Genomic DNA, 17450 nt, shown 5'->3' with positions numbered 1-17450 from the left:
CAGTTCCATGAGTTTTGACAAAGTATTTACTATGAATCTTTTTTCCAAATTAAGATGAAGAATACTTCCTTTATATCTGAAATCTCCTTGAAACTTTCCAGTCAAGACCTCAATGGAAAGTCAGTGCTGTGATGCACATAAATGTGCATATGGCTGTGTCCTGTGTCCTCCTGTGCAGGGAAGCGGGGACTGTTCTGTAGTGTGTGTGCAGGTCAAAATGCCTGTTTGGCGTGTGCTTAATGAACCTGGGGAGTAAGGGGGAGTCTGAACATTCCTGGGAAGGAAAGTCATGAGAGACAATAAGGAGAAGGTGTTCTCAACAAAAACCAAGTTGAAGAGAACAGACTCACCTCTTTTCAAAAATGTCAGTATGTTCCAATATTCTATCTTTTCTGCTTTCCAGCTCCCGAATTTCTTCAAGAAGACCTCTGTTGTAGGTATTTCTAATCCTATAGCAAGTGGAAAGATAAAAAGAACAAAGCATGTGAGCTTTACTTGCTTGAGCAACTCTTCCCTGCCGTCTTAGATGGCAGCTGGGCGTCCTCTGATGATAAGTGGCAGGAAAAAACACGACATGGAAAAACACGACATGACACCACGCCATCAGCCTCCATGTGCAACACAGGCTGCACCTGAGAAGCATTACCAAAGGGGCTCAGGGCAGCGCTGGGTAGTTGTCTGTTAGCAGCTGGTAGCACCCAAACCGCTCACTTTCCATGCAAGCCTGCAGCTCTGTTGGATGTATGTCTAGGCTGGCTATAGAAGAGCCCTGACTCTGGAGGGCAGACCTTTCACATACCAGTCACACTGTGTACTGAAGATTCACAGGACTGAGATGTGACTACTTATACCCTTTTCTACTGTGAAAACTGCTTGAGAATCTTGATGCCCAGGTTCTTATTTAGCTGTGTGCTGCCTTCTTGTACTTACTTCAATCAGAGAACCCAAGGGCTAGCTGTGTCATTTATAGCAATTATAATGGCAAAATGGAAGTCTCCGTAGAGATCAATACACTTGATTTCAAATATACAGGTGACCCAAATCGATGCTTTCCCTTTCTTTGGCAACTTGTTTGCAATGGGGTATATGTCAATAGTCTGGCATTTGTCATTTATCCACTCATGGGTTCTTAAATACACTTCTTGAGTTACAATTAGACATCATCTCTACTTCTTTCTCATAAAGGGAAGGTGGTTGCTGACATACACTGTCCAGCTCTGCCCTGCACCCCTGATAAAGGTTCTAACTGCTAGAAAAACAGTGTCTGTGGGGCATACAGAGGCTGCACATGATGCCTTCTCAGAAAGCTTCCAACACAAAGGGAGAGACTCATGACAGACAAGTGAACAAAAAAGCAAGGCCAGAAGAGACTCTGTGAGGGCTGAGAAAGAAGGTTGTGGAAGATATCAGTAAAAGTTCCTCTAAAGAAGTCAGTGGAACTGGGGTCTAGAGGAGGAGGAGGCAGTAACTAGGGGAGAGGGGAAGAACATTCCAGACAGAAGGATCATACAGAAGTCCTGCAGTGGCAGAGTGTAGCTAGAGGAGATGAAAGAAGTAGGCCATCCATAGCCCTGACAAAGATTTGACCCTGTCCCCGAGAGGAAGCCCAGCAGAGTTGTCTATCAGGAATAGCTCACTGTGTCAGCCATGGTTGTCTTTACCTCACAGAACGGTGTAAGAGAGTTTAGGATATCAGTAAAACTTGGTGGCTTATAAATTTTTGTCTGGTCAACATGGGAAAAGATGGAAAGAAAAGATAGGACTGGTGGATTGGGAGAATTAGAGGTCAACAAATTTTGGTACAAAACAAGCAAAAAAATGTGACTTTCCAAGATAACATTGTGAAAAAAAATTAACAAGCCTAAATACTAATATATACCTGAGGAAAAATACTGCTGTGTATCTTAGAGGAGTGCTTCCATTTAAGGAATTTTCTAAGACACTCCTTAGAAAATGAAACTATCATCCAACCCTCCTCCAAAAACAATCATTTCCCCAGTTTTCTGACTTAATGGCATATGATGTCACTCTGCTTTCATTTTATTTATCTTTCGCATTCCTTTCTGATCAAAGTAAAATAATGAACAACATATAAATACAATGACACTCTACCATGCTCTTCTCACAATTGACCACAGAGCTTATCGATTATCAACACTTGTCTGGGAATGACTGATGGGAAACAACAAAGCAAAAAAGGAAGGGAAAATAGCTAACAAAATGTGGCTTAGGTTTTGGAAAAGAGAAGCTCATGTTAAAGTCCATGAGCTTATTCATTGTGTAAAAGCTCTACATAGTATATCTAAGGACAATTTTGACCATCATGACCTGAAGAAAGGGCAAGAATAACAAAGGAGAGCTTTTGTAAGGCAGTTAAAGTAGAGGCACAGAATACACTTGCTGTGTATCTAAAATGAGTGGTTTTGTGTTATGGAAAGAAAGAATAGACATCTTCTAATACCTGGGAATGGACAATAGATAAATCATCAAATATGATATATGTCATTTATTCTTTCCCATAGAATAAAGAATCAAATTATAGGCTTTACGCATGAAAAACAGATAACACTATGTGAAATGCAATTTTTCTTAACACTTTACATATATTAACTGAGTTAATCACTTTTATGTAATAAAGTGCTGTCATTTAATATGTAGATTTCTACATTAATACTGGATTTTAAAAGTGTATCATTTTACATGAAATAAGATATTAAAATGACATTGAATCATACTAGTTTCCATGATCATGCATATTTGGCACTTCCCAAACTCAGAACCATTCCTCACTGTAAATCATATACAGAAACAACTGACTTAAAAATTGACTATTGTTGGGGCTCAGAAAGAAACATCCCAAAATATATCATCTTGGATGTCAAACTGAGCAGCAAATCCAAGAAGGGCTTTCCCTGAAGTTCCCTTTTCCACCTAAAGATGAGATGTGCCAATGAGAAACAAAATTGCTTTCAAATATTCTCACTGAAATGTCATTCACCAAGGAGGATTAAAGCTCACAGAATAAAAAAAGAGACTGAAAATCAAACACCACACCCAGAGCCCAAGGAACTTAAGACCCGGTCATTTTCTATTCTCCAGGCTCATTTTCTTCCTTAAATATAATTTATTGACTCTCTAAAATTTCCTACAGCACTCCACTGACCTCTTGCCTAAGAAGGGCATGGTTTGAGTTTCAACCATCCAGCCCTTCTTTGAATTTCATATTTTGTAGGCTCATATGCATACGTGCACACATTAATCAGTTTGTGTACATTACCTTGTGATAATCTGCCTGTCGTCAGTTTGTCTCAGCAGGCTCTTTTTCCAGCCCTCAGAGGAAAAGTTTGAACTTCCACATGCTGTACAGAAAGGACCTCTCAGATGATAGGTATCCCTCCAGTCACCATGCTGTCTTTAGATTGCAGGAAGCTACACCCCTGCACAGCAGTAGGGAGACTACTCACAATGACAACTATCTATTTTTCATATATAAAGTCTCTATATATGTTCTCTATTAGTTCTTTATTCTGTGGGACAGAAAGGCTGTCATATTTTGGAGGATTGTGTCAAGTCCTTGTAAAATTCCTGAAGGGAAGTCATGGATGATAGTTCTGGCAACTGATCCTGAGAGGCAGGGTCTGAAATCTCACCTCAGACAGAAAGAACAATATCTGACCTATGTATTTTTTAGCCTCCCAGTTTTAGCATAAGCATCTTGCTTTTTCAGGTCCTTCCCATCATACCGCCCTCCTCAGCAACCAGCCTTCCTTTTGTGACCTCTTGGGCTGTGCTCTAGAAAGGGAGAGATGTGTTTCAAGCACTTGTGTATTTCTTAGTTGCTGAAATACTGCTCATTTCCAACAGTAATGCTTCCTTTTTCTCTCCACTGAAATTATATTTCATCTATACTACCAAATAAATAGGCATTTGTGTGCTTGACTAACAAGAGAACAACATCAACAAAACACTGCTATCTTTGAGAAAATGCCCCCTTAATAGTTCATAGGAATATATTTATAATAGCAATATTGCCATGTGTAGAATTTAATAATTCTAAAAAGTTAATCATACCTTCAAAATTTTCCAAGATTCAAAAACTCAAGTTTTAAGAGTAACAGTGATATGCTTATCTTAAGTTTGTGTGTGTGTGTGTGTGTGTGTGCGTGCGTTTGTGTACTTTAAGTCAATCAACACTTGATTCGTTCTTCATTGTCTAAATGAAAATGTCTAGCACTTAATCAGTTACTTTGTTCCTCACCAATTATTTCTTGTAATCAAATTGAAAAGCTTTCAGATAGAATGCAGATAAGGAGACAGGAATACTTAGGAAGAAAATACTGCATGTTTTCCAAAGTTAAATTTTAATAGAACATTAAAATTGCCCTGGGTCACATACTTAATAGCAAGCTTTCTCTTCCCAGAAAAAGAGGACACTTCAGATTAATTCAATTTAATAAAGATGTTTTCTAATGGAAGATGGAATATAAGCAGTATGATTAAAAATATGTTCTATAAGCAAAAGGAAATATAGATTGAAATAGGGTCGAAACGTATTTTACCATGGAAATCTATGTGAAAAGCTTATTTTAAATTGGGAGTCTTCTGTGTATTACAGTTCCATATATATCCCACCTCTCTAGCACTTTACCTCTGCTGCCAGGAACACTTTGGTATTGAGTAAATACCTTTTAGGTAATGAATTCTTTAGCACTCAGATTGAAGGTGTCTGAATAATGGGAAATGATTCATTTGGGAGTTAGTTTGTTTTGTTTTTCCTGTGCTGGGAATGAAACCCAGGGCCTGAGGCATGAGAAGTAAGTGCTTACCACTGAGATACACTCCCAGCTATAGGTAGTTTGTGGTTATTTATTTATTTATTTATTCTACTACTGGGGATTGAACCCAGGGGCACTTTACCATTGAGCCACATCCCCAGCCCTTTTTATTTTTTATTTTGAGATAAGGTCTTGCTAAGTTCCTCAAGATCTGTCTAAGTTGCTGAGGGCTGGCCTAGAACTTGTGATCCTCCTGCTTCAGTCTTCCAAGTCGCTGGGATTACAGGCATGTGCCACCACCTAGGCCTGAGTTGTGATTGCTTTTAACAAACAAAATCTCAGATCTATTAATACAAAGCAGGGCCCATAACTGTTCATTATATTAGGAAGTTTTACCTCTTCAAATGGCAAAATTTGTCAAAATGTTTATATTTCAAAAAGAGATGAGACTTGGGCCATGGAGATACTCCAGGAATTGTAAATCCACAGACATTTGTTTTGTTGGAGACTTGTATTTACATTCAAAGGGTTAGGACTCACAATCCTTCCCTGTCATCTTCCAAGGAGAATTTGTTGACATTAAGGAGCAAAATTTCCCTCCTCTCTCTGGAGGGGCTGGGAGATAGATGCCCTTCTCCAACACAAACTCCCAGGTTCCTATTTTTGGCTTTCTCTCCATGGTATGAACTTGGAAACCTCCTGGCTGGTCCACCCTTTCCTCACTGCATCACCCAGAAGGGTGAAAATCAGGGCCAGGGGAACTAATGTGGCTACTGCTATGGTTAGGTAATAAGAGTCCGTTGCTGACCCCATGTCCACTTTTAGGATAATATGGATATATCAGAACCTTTGCCCCATTTCCACAGCTAACTTTGGTAGACAAGTTCGTACCAATGTGAAGAGTTCTTCAAAAGTTTTCTTAAACTCTCAGGCAAGATGATTCTTTTTGAAGGTGGAATGAATGAAGAGATCAGGCATGTACACACACTGAGAGAGGGAAAGAATGGGAAGGAAAGAGCAAGGGGAGGAGGAGGGAGTGGGGAGAAGGAGAGAGGGAAGAAAACCTGGTATATATTTTCTGGAAACATTGGGAAAGATTCAGTTCTCCACTTTGGACTCTATAAATAATTCTGTATGCCCTGATACATACATATTTAATTCTCAGGGAGAATTATATAACAAAATTGATATTATTCCATTCAGCAGATGCTTTTCTCTGTTCATTAATGAGTTTGAAATTTTAAATTTTAGAACTTTGTTGTTCATGTTACAGAATATGTGTTATAATTCATATTATAAACAAATTGTTTCAATTTTTAAAACTGTGTAATTTCATGAATCCTTTATGTTAATATTAGAGATTTCAGAGATTTCTAACTCCAGTCAGCTAAATAAAATTGGCATAAGCCACACTTCAAAAGAGTGAAGAAATGGGCCAGTGTTTGGAAAAAAAATCATGAGTAAGGTAATGTCACCATAGATTTCATATTCCCTCCTGAACACTTTCATTCCATGTTTTTTTCTATCTAAATTGGTTGCCAGGAAATCTCCAGTGGCAAGAAAGAAGACATTTTCTTCTTTGAAAGCCTTGTGACATAAAGTGACAGTGTGATTTGAAAGACACATACATAACTAGAAAAGGGTAGTTAAACATGACAATAACCTTTTGGTTACTACTTCCTTTTTCAACTTACGATTTCCAGAAAAAATTTTGTATCAGGCATGTAGTAGGGACTAACAAAAGTCCCAGCCAGAAGTGTGGACAAATCAGAGCCATATTGATCTGCAAAGAAACAGAGGCAAAGAACAATTAAAGAAGAATTTTTCCCTTTGTCAACATTGAGTGCCAGTACAACCACCCATTTCCCTGCCTCACCACAACTGGCGATGCCAGAAAAGATATGGAGGCAGTTGAATGAAATAAGAACTGCTAAAGCAACACCAGTGTATAAAAACTAAAAATGGTATTAGCAAGAAAAACAAGCAATCAAATAAATATTTTGATCAAGTACGTTTCTATCCCAGGAATGTATCAATATTATCTTACTAAGCAATACAACTTTAACTGCTATGTTATGTTTAAAACAATTTTGCCATTATGTTCTCCTGAGAGAAGTCACTCTTCCTTTTGCCTAGCACATTAATTGGTGGCTGACTGATCATGTTAGTTCAATTAGACACTGTGCTGAGTTGAGACTCAGTGGGACTTCCTCTATCCCTTGTTTCCCTTTGACTTTCCAAGGTTTTTTTCAACTGAGTACCTGCTGTGTTCTTTGATTTTATACTCCTAGCAGGACTCAGTCTCTAATATTTTTCTCAATGCTCTCTTATTCTCAAGTGTTAACTTCCTTCCTTATGCTGTCTCAGAATTTGCCAATTGGACTGAAGGGGAAGCTGAGTGCCTGAAGTCTCCTAATCACCTGTCAGAACCTCTTCAGGGTCTCTGGTTCTATCAGTTTTGGTATTTTGTATTTCTTGTGGATTTTACAATTTATATGAGTTTATTAATTTGTTATGGAGAGTTGCTCATAAAATCTTCTTAACGCATTTGTGATATTTGTGTTAATTTGGTTTAACCAAGAGGAAGATGCTATGACAGGTTTACATGAGGAAGAGATTCATTGGCAGAGAAGGCAGGGAAGAGGAGAGGGCAGAGAAGGCCTTCATATCCGGTTGCCAGGCTGATACCTGTGGAAGGAGAGAGGCCAGGAGAAGGTAGAGTAGAAGAACCTAGGATTTTAGCAGTGTCAAGAAATGTTTAGTTAGCCTGATGGAGACAAAGTCACCTGCTGGAGATGTTGATTTCACCATGGAGACCCACCTTAGTATCCCCTTGTCTCAGCCATTGCCTGGGAATATCCTGTGGGGCTGTTGGCCTTGATATGAACACAGAGTGACTTGAAGGACAGGAGCTAGGCCCAGCAGTCAGGTATGCTGACATTGGTATACTGACCATTGGTAATGGTGTTTTCTCTTATTCTTTCTTAAGAGTCTTGTTTAGAGGTTCATCAATTTTATGAAACTTTTCAAAGCATCAACTCTTGTTTTGTTGATTTTCTCCATTCTGCATTTGTTTCCTATTTCATTGATCTCTTGTCTTTATTTCCTGTTTTGAGTTTTCTGAGGTTTGATTCTTTATTCTTTTTTCCAGCTTTTGGAGTTGGAAGCTTAAGTTGATTTTCTTTTCAGGCTCCCTTCTAATATATGGATTTCATACTATAATTTTCCCCATTAGAAATTATTTAGCCAGATACTACCAGTTGATTATATATTTTTCTTTAAATTACTTATATTTGGGTCTTTGCCAAATGTATTTTCTCCTTCAGTGTTCTTTTTTAAATTTTCATCTTTTCCTTTTAAATTATTTTAATTATCATTTTCAGATGACATTTTAATTTCTCCTTCTTGGGATACATAATCTACTATATATTATAATCTGACTGTTTAAAAATTCTCATATCTTCAGTAGAGTTATTTTTCTTTTGTGTGACTATCTTGTACCTGAAAAAGTAAAGCCCCTGTGGTTGGCTTTATAATTATTTTGGGGGAAGAATTCAAGACATTTCCCCAAAACCTGGATGAATTTTCACATGATTAAATTTGTTTGGGATTCTTAAGCTTGAGGGAAGGTGTCTTTTTCTCACAAAGACCTAGAGACCAGGAGCCAAACAGATGACAAATATCTACGTTTGGAGTAGAATGAACAGAAATCTTCTTATCTCTTTTCAAGAAGGGGCAACACTTTGTGGCTCCTGGATTTCTGTAGAGTCTCTCTTTCATCTCCAACTCCTATAAGCCCCCCAAACATACATCCTATCCCAATGAGGTTGTTGAAATTGAGTGCCCTGTCTCCCAGTCTCATATTAAATACACCCTGGACGCCAATGTCAGCTCAAGTTTCCCCTGTCATTGAGTCTGATAAGGACTAGTCAGAGGATTGAATGTGTCATGGAGAATACCAAAAATCCTAAGAAAATAGGATGGTGTCGGAGTGAGAAAGTAGAAATCCAAGCTGAGAGATCCAGTTCTCACTGGATTTGACTGTAAGTGATTCATTGTAACTTCTGCAAAAGCAATTTTAGAAAAGTGATAAAGGCAAAAACCCAAGTTTTAATGGTTTAGGTGAAAATGTAACTTGAGAAGTGTGAATAGAAAGCAGATTCTTCTTTCCAAATATTTAGTAGGCAATAAAAAGAGCAATCAGATGTTAAATAAAACATAAAGTAAGTCAAGAGAGCATTTCTGTTTCTCTCTTGTTTCAGGTGTTTATTTTTGGATTAGGAACATTTGATAAAACATTAAGAGAGACATTAAAGTCTTAATTTAATCTTGTCCCAATCGTTTTACTCCTCAGCTTCTACCCACAAAATGTTGATAATTTCTACCCTGTCTACATTTTGGAAAAGACCAACTGATTGTGATCTTGTCTATGCAAAGGCAGCTTCCAGTAGGCACTTAGACCACTAAGACTTGTCTTGAATATATTCTCACATTATAGGTCCACCTCTTCTGTCCATATGTGATTTTTGTATCCATTGGTCCTCTGTTATAGCAGTCATGACCATAGACATTGCAAGGGTTCATTTAAATATTTTCTGGCCACAAACTGAATTAGCAATCAAACCTAAACACAAGTGAAGTGTCCCATAGCTCTTGTTCATCTTTATTGATGGATTATTCCTTATTCCTTGTGTCTCCTTCTGAAGACTAATTGGAGAAGGTTCAAAAAATCTTGGGAAAATGTGATATCCTGAAAGTGTTCAAATGAGTTCAATAGAATGGAGAATTCAGATGAGTGCCAGAGTTTAGTAGAATAATGATTTCCTTAATGAGCAGTCAGAGAGAATGAAAGCTTCACCTCTTCTTTCTGTTTCAACCTATTTGGTGTTGACTCAAATTAAAATATTCAAATATAATCCTAAGTTCCCAACTATCTAGAAGTCACAATGATCAGTAATGCTGAGATCTTTGACTTTTATACATAAAGCAAAATTAATCTAACCCAGAGGTCTAAAAACTTTCCTGTGTGCCATGTCAAAATCAGAATGTAAAACCCTTTTCTCTGAGGAGGGTGTGATAAAATCAACATATCTGTACATAATCATATGGTGTGTCTTTGCTAGCAACCCCTGGCAGTTCTGCTAAAGGTGAGAAGAGTCTTCAATGAATAGAAATAGTAAACAAGGCAAAAGAGGAAATTAAACATCTCTGAAACAAGTGTCAAGGATTATTTTGCACTCTTTCTAGATTTGAGCATATTTAATAACTAAAATAATAAATATCCTTAATACCTTAGATTCACAAACCAATAGTTCACATACACAGTACCTCAGTGTTTGGCTTTCAATAGAGAATGGTTTTCTTCTAGAAGTACATGTAGAAAGGTGCATTGGGGAAAGGATTTTTTAAAGGAATGATTTAATTTGTCATAATATGCATTTCACTGAGGATCAAGTAAAAAGAATGATATTTTATTTAATATCTAACTCCCTAATAACTGCATATTCCTTCACTGTGAGACTCAACTTATATTTAGAACATTCAGAAACACACAAAAATACATTTTTTGCGGGGGTGGGGAGTGCATCTTCTAAGTATAGGATCCTGTCATCAACAAACAGATAATTTGAGCTCTACTTTTTCTATTTTCATCCCTTTAATTTCCTTCTCTTGCCTGAATACTCTGGCTAGAGTTTCAAGGACTATGTTGAATAGGAGTGTTAAGAGAGTGGCCATCCTTGTCTTGTTCCTGTTTTTAGAGGAGATGCTCTCAGTTTTTCTCCATTCGGTATAATGTTGCCTTGGGTTTGTCATATATAGTCTTTACAATGTTGAGGTTAAGTTCCTTCTACCCATAATTTTTCTAATGTTTTAAACATGAATGGGTGCTGTTCTTTGTCAAATGCTTTTTCTTCATCTATTGAGATAATGATGTGATTATTGGTTTTAACTCTTTTTACATGCTGAACTACATTTATTGAGGTAAATAAATGTATGTTGAACCAACCTTGCGTCCCTGGGATGAAATGCACTTGATCATGGTGCAAATATATTTTTAACATGCTTATATGTAGTTTGATAATATTTTATTAAGAATGTTTACATCTATGTTCATCAAGGATATTGGCCTGAAGTTTCTTTCCTTCATGTGTCTTTGTCTGGTTTTGGAATCAGGGTAATACTGGCTTCTTAGAATGACTTTGGCAATTTTCCCTCCATTATTGTGTGGAATAATTTGAGGAGGATGGTATTATTTTTTCTTTAAGAAAGTAGAAACTTAATCCAACTAAGTAAAAGCAGGGCCTTTTGGAGATGATTAGGATTGGACAAGGTCATTAGGGCAGAACCTGTCTGGGTTCCTGGTAATTTAATAAAAAAGATAGAGAGAGACCAGAAGACACACATATTCCCTGTCTCTTGCTGTGTGGTACCCAGAGCCACCTCTGAACTTTCATCAAGAAAGATGCCTTTCATCAGATGCAACCCCTTGATCTGGCACCTCTATTATCATGAGTGAAAATAAACCTCTTATTACTTACCCAGTCTGTGATCTTGTTTTATTAACCACAACAAAAAAATACTAATGTAATATATGTCAAAACATATCAAACTGCTCACTTTAAATATGTGCAGTTTATTATATGTTAATTATACCTTAAGTTGTACAATAATGAAATCTTAAGTAAGACAATTCATAAATGTGATAGAATAAGCATGATTTTGATAGAATAAGACTTGATTTTGCTCCCCTTTTAGGAATGAATATTGATAGTATCATAAATTTCACCATAAAATGAGAATTTAAAATGGTATTATTTCTTCTTTAAAGGTCTGGTAGAACAAGTGTGAGAACCCATTAAGTCCTGGATATTTCTTTGCTAGAAGATTTTTTGATAGCTGCTTAAATTTCATCATTTGAAATTGATCTGTTTGTTTTCTATGCCCTCATGGTTCAAGTTGGGTAGGTCATGTGTCTCCAAGAATTTGTCAGTATCTTCAATATTTTCCAGCTTATTGGGGAATAAATTTCATAAATAGCTTCTGATGCTCCTCTGAATATCAGTAGTGTCGGTGGTGATATTTTCTTTTTTGTCTTGAAATTTGTTAATTTCACTGTTTTTTCTCCTTCTTTTGGTTAGTTTAGATAAGGGTTTATCAATTCTGTTTATTCTTTCAAAAAACCAACTCTTTGTTTTATTAATCTTTTGTATTTTTTATTCTCAACTTCATTGATTTCAGTTCTGATTTTAATTTTTTAATGATTTTTTAAAAAAATATGGAATGCTTCATGAATTTGTGTGTCATCCTTGCACAGGGGTCATGCTAATCTTCCATCATTACAGTTTTAGTATATGTGCTGCTGAAGCAAGCACCCTTCTAGTAATTTTGGTAATGGTTTATTATTCTTTTTCTAGTACCTTAAGATGTATTGTTAGATTATCTGTTTGGTATCTTTATATTCTTTTGGTGTAGTAATTCAATGCTATAAATATTCCTCTTAGAAATGCCTTCATCCTGTCCAAGAGATTTTGATATATCACTATTCTCATTGACTTCTAAGAATGTTTCACTTCTCTCCGATTTCTTCTGCTATCCATTCATCATTCAGAAGTGTTTTATTTAATCTTCAGGCGTTAGAGTGGTTTTATTTGTCTCTTATCATTGATTTCTAATTTGATTCAATTATGATCTGATAAAATGCAAGACATTGTCTCTATTTTTTTTTTGTATTTGCTAAGATTTGCTCTGTGACCTACAATATGGTCTATTTCAGAAAATGTTCCATGTACTGCTGAGAAGAAAGTTAATACAGTCATTGAGAGATGAAATATGGGCTGGGGATATAGCTCAGTTGGTAGAGTGCTTGCCTTGAATGTAGAAGACCCTTGGTTGAATCCCCAGCACCGAAAAAAAAAAAAAAAAAAAAAAAGCAGAGAGAATGAATATTCTATAGATGTCTGTCAAATCTGTATTATTAATTATACTTTTTAGTTATGTGAAATCTTTACTTAATTTATGTCTGGATAATCTATCTAATGTTGAGAGAGGTCTGTTAAAGTCACCCAGTATTACTGCATTGTGGTCTATTTGATTCCTAATTTTTAAGAGTTTATGTATGTATATGCTTCATTGTTTGGGCATCAATATTTACAATCATAACTTCTTGTTTAGGATTCCCTTCGACAGTACAAAGTAACCTTCTTTGTCTCTTGGCTTGAAGTTCACTTTATATTCTATGAGAATAAGCTGCCCCTGCTCATTTAGGAGTAGCATTTGCATGGTATGTATTTTCCCATACTTTTACCTTCAGTTGTGGATCTCACTGTGAGGTGAATCTCTTATAGACAGCATATTGTTGGGTCTTATTTTTTAATCCAATCTGCCAACCTGTGTCTTGTGATTGAAGAGTTTAGACCATTTGCATACAATGTTACTATAGAGAAGTGAATTTTATTTCTTGCCATTTTAATTTATTTCAAATGTTTAAATTGTACTTGATTCTCCTTTGACTATTCTGAGGGAATTCCTCCCTATGTTTGTTTTCATTCTTATTTTTATTTCTTCTTCATGAAATATTTTAGTGAGTATGTTTTATGGTGCAGATTTTCTGGTTGTGAATTCTTTTAGCTTCTGTTTATCATAGAAAGTTTTTACTTAATCTTCAATTTTTAAGCTTAATTTTTCTGAGTTTAATATTCTTGGTTGGCATCCATTCTCTTTCAGAGCTTGGTGTATAGTATTCCAAGCCCTCCTGGCTTTTAGAGTCCATGTTGAGCAATTAGTTGAAATCCAGATTTGTTTACCTCTAAATGTGACCAGTCATTTTGCTCTTCCAAGTTTTTAAATTCTATCCCTATTCTGTATGTTTAGACACTTTCATTATAATATATCTTGAAGTGAATCTATTGTAATTTCATGTATTTGGAGTCCTATATACCTCCTATATTTGAATTTCCATCTTATTCTTAAGGTTTGGGAAATTTTCTGACATTATTTCATTGAAAAGATTGTACATCAAAGTAGCAGAGTACACTCAAATCAATTGTGTTCCTATATTCCAATAAGAAAGCTCCTGAAAAAGAAATTAGGAAAACTATCCCATTCACAATAGTCTCCAAAAATATACTCTTGACAAAAGAGATAAAGGCCGTTTACAATGAAAATGGCAGAACCCTAAAGAAAGAAATTGAAGAAAACCTTAGAAAATGGAAAGGTCTCCCATGTTCCTGGTTAAGCAGACCTAACATTGTCAAAGTGTTCATACTACCAAAAATACTATACAGTTTTAATGCAATTCCCATCAAAAATCCAATGACAATTCACAGAAATAGAAAAAGCAGTTTGGAAATTCATTTGGAAAAAAAGAAACCCAGAATAGCCAAAGCAATTGTTAGCAAGAAGCACAAAGCAGGAAGCATCACCATACCAAAACTCAAATTATACTATAGAGTTATAATAATAAAAACAGCATGGTACTGGCACTCATAAGATACACAGATAAGAAGACCAATGGAATAGAATAGAAGACACAAAGACAAACGCACATAAATAGTTATCTAATAATAAACAAAGGTGCCAAAAACATACATTAGAGAGATGTATGTTTACATTTTTAACAAATGGTGCTGGGAAAATTGGAAATCCATATGTAAAAGAATTAAATATGACCCCTATCTTTCACCCAACATAAAACTCAACTCAAAGTAGATCAGAAATCTAGGAATTAGACCAGAAACCCTGCAACTGCTAGAAGAAAATGTATCCCAACACTCCAACATGTTGGCACAGGAACCAACTTTCTTAACATGACCCCTAAAGTGTAAGAAATAAAATAAAAAGTCAATAAGTGGGATGGCATCAAATCAGAAAACTTCTGCACAAGCAAAGGAAACAAGAGCATGAAGAGCATGGGAGAAGATCTTTGCCAACTGTTTCTCAGATATGGTATTAATATCCAGAATATACAAAGAACTCAAAAAATTTAACACCAAAAAACCAAATAACTCAATCAATAAGTGGCAAAAAAAAAAAAAAAACAACTAAACAGATACTTCTCAAAAGAAGAAATACAAATGACCAACAAAATGCAACTTAAAAACTACATTGAAATTTCATCTTACTCCAGTTGGAATGGCAATTATCAAAAAATACAAATAATAATGAATGTTGGCAAGGATGTGGGGGAAAAGGCACACTCATACATTGTTGGTAGGACTTAAATTAGAGCAACCACTCTGGAAATAAGTATGGAGATTTCTCAGAAAAGTAACAATGGAATGATCATATGACCCAGCTATCCCACTCCTTAGTATATACGCAAAAGATTTAAAATCAGAATACTACAGTGATGCAGGCATATTAATGTTTATAGCAGCTCAATTCACAATAGTCAAACTATGGAACCAATCTAGGTGCCCTTCAATAGATGAATGATGAGAAAAATGTGGTATATATACACAGTTGAGTATTACTCAGTCATAAAGAATGAAATTATGGCATTTGCCAGTAAATGGATGGAACTGGACACTCTCATGCTAAGTGAAATAACCCCGTTCCCAAAAGTCAAAGGTTGAATGTTTATTCTGATATACAGAAGCTAATCTTAAATAAAGGGGTGAGGGGGATGAAAGAAAGAGAGATAGAAAGTAGGAAAAAGAAGAGAGGGAATTTCATCAAAATAAAGATCAGGGGAGTAGACAAAGGGGATTGAGGAAGAGGCATGGAGGAAAAGGAAGAACAGTGGAATGAATCTGATCAAACTTTCATATGTACATATATGAATATACCATAGTGAATCCCAACATTAAGTATGTCCACAAGACACTAATTTTTTTTAAATGTTATATATAAATTACAGAAAATCAGTAGAGAAGAGGGAAGCAAACAGGAGGAGGGAGAAAGGAAAAGGGGGGAAGTGCTAGGAATTAAATAAAAGAAAATTATATTCCATGCTTTTGTGATTATGTCAAAATGTATCATAATGTTACACAGAAAGAAGAAATTTAAAACTATAGTAAACATCCTTGAAATCATTGTCCCAATCAAGAACGCATCTACCATCCCCATAACTTCCCTTAATGCTGCTGAGTAAATGCCAGTTCTTGCCCACCTATACAATTTGTTTTTTCTTTTTTCTTTCTCTTCTTTTTTCCTTCCCTTTTCTTTTTCTTTTTTTCTTGGGCTACTTTATTTCTTTCAACATCATTATTTTGAGATTCATCCATGTTGTTAGATGTGTCAATAATTTCTTCCTTTTTATCTCTGAATGATATTCTATGGTATGGAAATACCATCATTTGTTTATCCATCCACCCATTTATGGACATTTGGGTTGATTCCAGTTCTCAGTCATTACAATAAATTTGACATGAAAATTAATGTCCAAACTTTTCTGTGAATATACACTTTCATTTACTTTGAGTAAACTCCAAGGAGTGGAGTTTAGGATAAGGTGGCACCTACCTTAAAAAAGGTGTGTGAAACTTATATGAAACTGACAAGCAGCTTTCCAAGACAGTTTTATCATATATATTTCTACCTGCAGTCCATAAGAGTTCTACTTGCTCCACATCCTTACCAACATGTTGTTTGTATCATTCTTAAAATTTTATCCTTCCTAGTAGTTGTATACTGATGTCTCATATTGGTTCTGATTTATATTTTGTATTTGCCTAATAAACAATGGTGTTGAACATCTTTTCATTTATTTTGCTATACATTTTTATTCTTTGATAAAGTGTTCAAGTATTTTACAATCTTATTATTTTCTTCCTTCTTGGTTTGGTTTTTATTTGCTCTTCTTTTTCTATTTTCTTAATATGGAAGCAGAGGCTACTGACTTGAGAATGTTCTCTGTAGATACAAAAGTATAATGTTAAAAATTTCCCTTCTTCCAAGAATCATAGACCCTTGAGTATTATGTCTGTTTGTTACTTGTTAATGCTTTCAAACAATTCTTTTATTATATTTTGTCCAGGTTTTACAGTTCTTTTTCTCCATCTGTTTCAATACCAGTCATTTAGTTGTGGCTAAAGCGAGAAGCCCTTCATAATTCTTGTGTACTGGCACTGGGCTGTCCCAGGCCTAGGGGTACGGGTATCATCTCTTATATCACCAGAGAGGCAGGGGTATAAAGGATGGCTGTGTATGGAAAGAACACAGGGATTTAGCTGGTGAAATATTGACTTGCATTTCTTCACTTAATAATTGACTGGTTTTGTACCAAGTTCACCTATAATTCCTATATCATAGAATTCTGTGATTCACTTTGTAAGCATGTGGTCTAATTCCTACAAGAGGAATAAATGCAGTAGAATTTAAAAATATATAAGAAAGTATAAAATTTTTAGAAAATATGCTCCAGGGTTTCATACAAGTAAAACAACAACTTCCATGTAGGTTTATAATATTTAGAAACTTATACTATATACTCTATTTTGAGCACTGAAGAATGGCTATTCTAAGCATTTTAAATAATAATAGTTTCTTGATTACCACACAAGTACAAATAATTTGAGCACTTAGCATATTACATGAGAAAATATAATTATAATATTTATTATTTTGGATGATTCAGCCATAACTACAGCATTTATCATTATACACAAAAAAAATACAAATCTGGGGAAAGGTGATTGATATGGTTAGTTTGAAATAATGAGATTTTAGATAAAG

The 17450-nt window shown here is 35.5% G+C and overlaps 1 protein-coding gene and 1 non-coding gene across 2 annotated transcripts in view; both read right to left on the bottom strand.

Annotated features, from left to right (window-relative positions):
• Window positions 1-346: 346 nt before the first annotated feature.
• LOC124985625 (phospholipid-transporting ATPase IB-like) overlaps window positions 347-17450 on the bottom strand; it is a 207097-nt gene continuing 189993 nt past the window's right edge. Inside the window, exons 35-36 of the mRNA XM_047554330.1 lie at window positions 6470-6558; window positions 347-449 (exon numbers count right to left, since the gene is read on the bottom strand). Coding sequence (XP_047410286.1) covers window positions 347-449; window positions 6470-6558 — 192 coding nt within the window. The remainder of the gene's footprint in view (window positions 450-6469; window positions 6559-17450) is intronic.
• On the bottom strand, window positions 12046-12148 carry LOC124985967 (U6 spliceosomal RNA). Its single transcript, XR_007108902.1, has one exon. It is a non-coding gene; the product is annotated as a U6 spliceosomal RNA (small nuclear RNA).

Source organism: Sciurus carolinensis, chromosome 5 (assembly GCF_902686445.1).
Source record: "Sciurus carolinensis chromosome 5, mSciCar1.2, whole genome shotgun sequence".
Classification (NCBI taxonomy): domain Eukaryota; kingdom Metazoa; phylum Chordata; class Mammalia; order Rodentia; family Sciuridae; genus Sciurus; species Sciurus carolinensis.
The sequence above is the reverse complement of the archived record's forward strand: the minus strand, read 5'-3'. Positions and strand labels throughout refer to the sequence as shown.